Here is a 7,132-nt window from a genome sequence, read left to right as displayed (position 1 = left end):
ACACACACACACACACACACACACACACACACACACATTTAGGCTTTTGGGGACTAGTGTTGCTAAAGTAGAAAAATCTGCTTTTCTTTAGCTTTTTTTTTTTAATTCTATAAACTGTTGTCATTAAAGTGAAGAAAATCTTTGGTTATTTATCATTAAAGAGAATCCATTACATTTTTTTAAGCAGTACAGATCTTTGTAATTTGAAAGGTAGCCTCTTCATGCAATATTGTTGGGAAGTTGAGTGGCCACCCTATATTGAGTGCACCATATCCTTTGTAGAAAGGAGCTCTCAATATTAAGAGCCAGGGCAATTGCATATTTGGCACCCCCATAAATCTGGCCCTGTGTGTGTGTGTGTGTGTGTATACACACAGACAAACAGACAGAGGTATTTGTGATATACATAAAGATCAGAAGACATTGTAAATTTGCAGCCTTTTAAATATCTTAAACAACAAAGACTGATTTAGTGTGCTTTTGTAAAAAATATTGTTTTGTGTGAGTGTTTTCCCATGGATTAGACAGGTTTGACTGCGTCATGTCATGCCCCTTAATTCTCTAGCACCTACAGCAACAGAATAAAGTCTACCAACTCTGCTGTTGTTCAGTACATAATGTTATTTTTAGTATGTCTTCACAGCTAACTGGATGTTTTTTCTGTTACCAACTATTCCACAACATTGATACTTTTTATCATGCCACTGAAACTAGAGAAATTGTTTGATATATTCTCTCTAATCTTTCTTTGTTCCTTTCTCCTTTTTGGCCAGTTTTTTTACAACTAGATTCCTCTTCTATCACAACCACTTCATATAACCTTGATTGACTACAATTTATTATGCCACTAGTACTTGAGAGATTGTGTGTTGTGAGATTAAAGAGTCCTACTTCCAAACCTCTATTCATTTATTTGGCATGGTTTTCACTGTTAGACTGGATGTTAGACTGGATGTTTTTTCTGTTACCAACTATTCCACAACATTGATACTTTTTATCATGCCACTGAAACTAGAGAAATTGTTTGATATATTCTCTCTAATCTTTCTTTGTTCCTTTCTCCTTTTTGGCCAGTTTTTTTACAACTAGATTCCTCTTCTATCATATATTTCTGTTGCCAACCTCATTGTCGACCAGGTTAATTTTATCATATCACCACCAGCACTAGAGTGTTTTGGGATAGACTAAGTATCCCCCTCTATCCTGCATCAGTTTTTCTGTTGAAGGAACATATATTTCTCTACTAATTGGCTGACAGTGGCAGTCTAAAACTACTTGGTATAAAATGATGCTTCCATAATGTACAGGATAAGGTTTATAGATGCAATCTACAAATGAGGCTGTTTCTCTAACATTGCATCATTTAGTTGTGAAGGGAGTATATATTGATAGAATTTAAATAAATTAGAGGTAGGTGTATGGAAATATAGAATAAATGGTACTGTTTCTATAATTTAGAAACTAAAACTTTATGTTGATAATTTAGATAAACTCATTTAAACAAGGTTTATATATTTCATAGTCTTGACTTTGAATATCTAAGAATTGTTAGAAATATTGATCAACTAAATTAGAAAATAATGATAAGAATGGTTAATTATCTCAACTAGCATGACCGCAGCCACTTGGCTGAAACACATAAATAAATAAATAAATAAATAAGTGCTTTAGCCCCTTATTCCATTCTTTTTCTCCTTATATAATATCCAAGAGTGTTAGCATATGGCTCAGTGGTGAGAGTGTTGCCCTTGTAATTTCAAAACTGTTGATTTGATTCCTAGACCAAGTTGCACATGGTGATCTTGAGAAAAACACTTTGTCTCATGTTACTCTGCAAATATTTTGACATCTGATGTGTAGCACAGTGTGCATGGGTACATGCAATGTTGATTTGATGGAGGGAGCGAGCTTATGTACAGCACAAACATTTGATCTTTATAAACAAATCATTCATGCAGAAATTGCTGAACCCTCACCTGTCATCTACAACAGGAATGTCCATGCTTATCCAAGAACTATTAATGATGTAAAAATTAGTTTTTCTATAATGTCAATAGATTTCAAAGAAATATTTTCCATGTTTCAGGTTGTCAGAAGGATTTGGATGTCTTCAAACCTTTTCCTAATGGAAAGTACCCAGAAAAGCCAAAGATTCTTGAACTAACAGATTTCCTGCGAAATGGCAAAAGGGGAATAAAAGCTGTGTGGAATGCAAGTAAGAAAATTTCTCTTAATTTCTATAAGCCATTATGTTATAATCAAATGGTGCATTTACTTCAAAAAATGTTTATTGCATAGACAAAGATTCCATTTCTTAAAGGAAATTTAAAAATTAAGTTTTTATAGAGATTCTGTACTAAATTTTATGTCAGATCTAGTTCTTAAAATGTGAACATTGTAATGTTTTATCAGTTATTATTGTATAACATTTTCCAAGACCTGAATAATAAGACAATCTTTTTGCAAGCTGAGTCTGAAGTCTGGTTCTGATTCTCAATAAAATTTATTTTCTTTTGGAACAAATACTTTTGTAAAAGACAGGAATGTTGCAAATTCATGCTGTTTCTTCTTGTTATAAATATGTAAAAACAAGACTAAAAGTAGAAATTTTTTTTAATATATAGTGAGTATGATACTCTATATAGTAGTAAAACACACACACAATACTAAAAATAGTTATAAAGTTAATTATGTCACTGTATGTGGCTGTACAAGTTAGTTTGGGTAAAATCCTCTAGCCAGTAGATATGTATATTTTTGGAATCATTGCATGAGTAAATATATTATTTTATTTTAATAGGTTTAACCCATTTAAAAGGATTTAAAATTGAATATGAGTTTAAAGGTTCTGATAAAAAAATCTGTAGAATTTTGGACTTTTCTGAATTTCTGAAGAACAAATCCAATAGTAATGTGAGTACGATTCTATCTTTAAAGAATCTTTCCTTAACCCCAGGAAGGTGGTCATCTACATGGAATATATTACTGACCCTGCATGTTCTATTGATTTGCTGGAGATGAAGTTATTTTTTAGTCCTGATCAAGATAACCTTTGATCAGAGATACATCAGTGTTGACCACCTTGTATTTTATTCATACAGTGTTTCTTGGGATACATTTACAAATACCTTCATTTTAGAAACAAGATGGGAAGTGATTTGAGGGATATTTAACTTTTATATTTAGAAGGTTAAGCAACCATATAGAAGTTCTCTCATTGGCTTGGTGAAGTTGAAGTATTTGGTGATGTTGAACTAAATTTTAAGGTTGATTATAAAGATAATGTTAGAGACAAAGGGACTAACGTGGACTTTTGGAGTGAAAGTTCTATTTTGGATGTTGCTGAAGGAAGGGACTTCTGACGAAATGGTTTGGTAAATATTTGTTCCTTTTGAAGGAAAAAATTGGAAAATTAAAGAAAGATGTGAATGTTTTTTGGTTTGGACTGTAGAAAGTAGTAGTTGTTGAGCATTGAAGGTAATAAAAGAGCTAAAAAAGAAGAAAAGTTCCTCATTAAGTTTACACTTGTGTAATATGTATGTAATGGCTCTGCTTCGTAGCTATGACTTAGTGAAGACTAACATCAACAACAAATTTAAAGTAAGCATGTCTAAAGAAGAATTATCACATTTCTTTGTATCTAAAAGAGTAGGCATTCCTTGCTACATAAATGCTAGTCAACAATATTGAGGAAAGGTAATTGTGACTTCAATATTTTTGATGAAAAAAGTAACTGAGACAGAAGTTAGGAGGATCAGCAAGGTTCTAATATACACAGGTAAAATAATTCTGAATGTTGTTGACAATGATAAATGTCAATGAAGGTGAGAAGTGCAATAAGCTTTGGTCTAAGATCTTAAAATACCTGCAAAATATGTGTAGTCACTTCAAATGATATTTATATTAATATAAATGGGCCAACAAAGAATTGTTTACATAATCCTTGTGGAGGATTAGATTTAGACAATGAAAAATATATCAAAATGATAACAGAGTAAAATAGCTGAATGTTTTAATTTTTTTAATATAATTAAAATTATTATAAAATTTGATTGAACTGAACAATGTTTTAAATATTCTGTCATATTAATAGAATTTAAAAAATTTATTTGCAGCATGACTTTAAATTTGAAATATATCCTGTAACAAAAAATAAAGAAATTTTGGTTCATCTTTATCCGTTGCCGGAATCTGGAAACAATTATCCTCCTGCTCAGGAAGTTGATACATTCAGTAAGGAACCAGAAATTATTATTTATTTAAAATCTTGGAGGAAAATGGTGGTGACATCATCATTTTCACCACCATCACTACCACCATCATCATCATAACTATTATAGATCTCTTGGCATGATCTTGGAGAGGGTTATATCATCAGAGTCATCGGTACTTGTTTGGAATTTCTGCCTCCTAGAAGGGTTAGGGACCATTCTCACCATGTCTCATTTGATTTTTGGCACAGTTTCATTGGCTGGATGCTCTTTTGAGCACCAACAACTTCACAGAATGTACTGTTACCTTTTATCATGGCACCAATGCTAGACAGGTTGTCATATCTTTGGTAAGACCAAAAAATTATCTGTATGCTCTCTACATTTATTCTAGACATTGTGACCAAGAAGAGAAGGATAACATGGACAGAACCAGGGTGAGAGAGTAAGAGAGGAGTGAGTGAGAAGAGGGAAGCAGAGTAATGTGTAAGAGAGGAGGTATGAAACATGATAGAAGAGAGATAGTGACATAGACCTACATTTTGGTTATTGGTAAGGAGGTTGAATAGAAAAAATACTATGAATGGCATGATAGAGAAATCTGAGAAATAATCTTAAACAGACTGAAAGAAAGTTGGTAGCATCTGTTATCCCAAAGAATGTTTTAGACAAGATTCCATGCTTTGTGCTCTGGTAGGCACTAAGGAAGCTACAGGTAGATGAATATGGTGTGAGGGTTGTACAAACCAAATACAGAAGGGTAGTCAGCAAGGTGACAGTTTAGTAATGAGTTCAATTTAACAGACAGTTGATTATCTGTCTGGGCTCAATTATCAGCCCAAACTTTATAGCTGTTCAGGCCATATGTGAGGAATTTAAGACTGGCTGTTCATGGCAATTCCTATCTAATTGCACAGAATTATATTAATAGGAAGAATGACTTCTTTCTGCTGTTAATGATTCTAAACATTCATGGACATTTCTGCTGCAAGTTTCTGACATGTGAGAGAGCATGTTGACCTCTACTGTTAAAGATGAGATTTGGTAATAAAGGTATTGAAGCTTGTTGGTGGGAATGTCTCTTGTAATATTGTGGGAACAACAATCATTCAGATATTGACATGAAAATTATAACCTTAAATATTTTCTGTTTAAATTTAGTCAGCCTTGGCCTACTTTAACAACATTTACTATCTGTGTAATGTTTATGTTCACATAAATGGTTTCTCTTTACTTTTGCAGTGTGTCGTGAATGGATAAGTAAAATAGACTATTCATTGAAAGATGACGCGTTAATTGTGGAGTTTAAACAAGGACCTTCAAAATGTAATATAAAAGTGTATAATTTAACACTTTATGATGGACAGTTACGAATTTTAAAGGAGGTGGCTGTCAGTTCTTCCAAGGTTTGTCATTTTTCTCTGTTTCAGTGTTATTTGTAAATTATCAGTAATGAAATAAAGAAAATATATCTTTTTTAAAGCAAATTATTTCTCTGTCTTGACTCATATTATTCGTTAATTCATTCTAAGTAGAGATCTATTGCATAAAACTCATTCTCTTGTATTGGTTTAAGGATTTACCATGTATATGAATTCCCTGCCATAGAAAATGTAGAGGCTTTTAACATAGATTTTATAAACTCTCATAAAAATGTTCTCAGAACATTTTATCTCATTTTGTCTGGGATTAACATCATTGAAAAGGTACAAGTAAAATAAATGTAAGCTTATTGCTCTCTTCCCTAAACTATTTTCTTAAAGAAGATCTCATTTTAAACTTTTTGCTATCTGGCTGTGTGGTAAGTAGCTTGCTTACTAACCACATGGTTCCGGGTTCAGTCCCACTGCGTGGCACCTTGGGCAAGTGTCTTCTACTATAGCCTCGGGCCACCCAAAGCCTTGTGAGTGGATTTGGTAGACAGAAACTGAAAGAAGCCCGTCGTATATATATATGTATGTGTGTCTGTGTTTGTCCCCCCACCATCGCTTGACAACCGATGGTGGTGTGTTTACGTCCCCGTAACTTAGCGGTTCGGCAAAAAGAGACCGATAGAATAAGTACTAGGCTTACAAAGAATAAGTCCTGGGGTTGATCTGCTCGACTAAAGGCGGTGCTCCAGCATGACCACAGTCAAAATGACTGAAACAAGTAAAAGTAACTATTACCATATTCTACATGAAAACGAAAATGAAAATTCAATCTTATAAAAAATTATTTTGATATGGACATATTAAAAACCAGTTTTGAAGAGGCTCTGCTAAATTACTTTATACCTTTATTCCTTCATGCCATTTAACTGCATATATTCTTTACAGATGATTTTTTTTTTTTTTGTTATCCTCTTCAGACACTCTCCGAATTAAAACACAAATTTTATGGATTATGTCCTGGAATCTACGAAATAAGTGTAAGTTATTCTTCATATTGGTCTTTGTTTATAACATTTTGTTAAATTATAATGTTCTAAAAGGATTCTGTTAATTTGGATAATAGCATAAATTGTTGTTTTCTGTGTTCCCTAATGTAAGCTGTTACAGGTGAATATACGAGGAGTAATGATGTTTATTACTCAAGCCAAAATAAAGGGTATGCTAAATATGTCCACAATGTTACTAAATAGCTAAAATTTATATTAAGTGTTGACGGTTACCTTATATTCAAAGAGACAATGGTGGTAATCAAAAAGTTTTGTATTTCAAAGTTTATCTTCAGTGGTTGTTTATCTTTCATGTATTTTAAGAAATCATTACCATTTCAAAACATCGACATAGCATCAGCATTTCAATGTCTATCATGATTTTAAAGGGTCGGAATAGAGAACATTGAAGTAAGGTACCTACAGCCTGAGGCACCACCAGACATCACTGTATGCATATATATATATATATATATATATATATATATATATATATATATAT

The 7,132-nt window shown here is 32.6% G+C and overlaps 1 protein-coding gene across 1 annotated transcript in view; it reads left to right on the top strand.

The window, feature by feature from the left end:
• Positions 1–7,132, top strand: part of LOC106873178 (uncharacterized) — a 38,174-nt gene that overhangs the window by 14,397 nt on the left and 16,645 nt on the right. Inside the window, exons 3-7 of the mRNA XM_014920410.2 lie at positions 2,087–2,215; positions 2,801–2,913; positions 4,116–4,233; positions 5,454–5,617; positions 6,562–6,621. Of these exons, the coding sequence (XP_014775896.1) occupies positions 2,087–2,215; positions 2,801–2,913; positions 4,116–4,233; positions 5,454–5,617; positions 6,562–6,621 (584 nt within the window). The remainder of the gene's footprint in view (positions 1–2,086; positions 2,216–2,800; positions 2,914–4,115; positions 4,234–5,453; positions 5,618–6,561; positions 6,622–7,132) is intronic.

Source organism: Octopus bimaculoides, chromosome 11 (genome assembly GCF_001194135.2).
Source record: "Octopus bimaculoides isolate UCB-OBI-ISO-001 chromosome 11, ASM119413v2, whole genome shotgun sequence".
NCBI lineage: Eukaryota > Metazoa > Mollusca > Cephalopoda > Octopoda > Octopodidae > Octopus > Octopus bimaculoides.
This window is presented reverse-complemented; position numbering and strand designations above follow the sequence as displayed.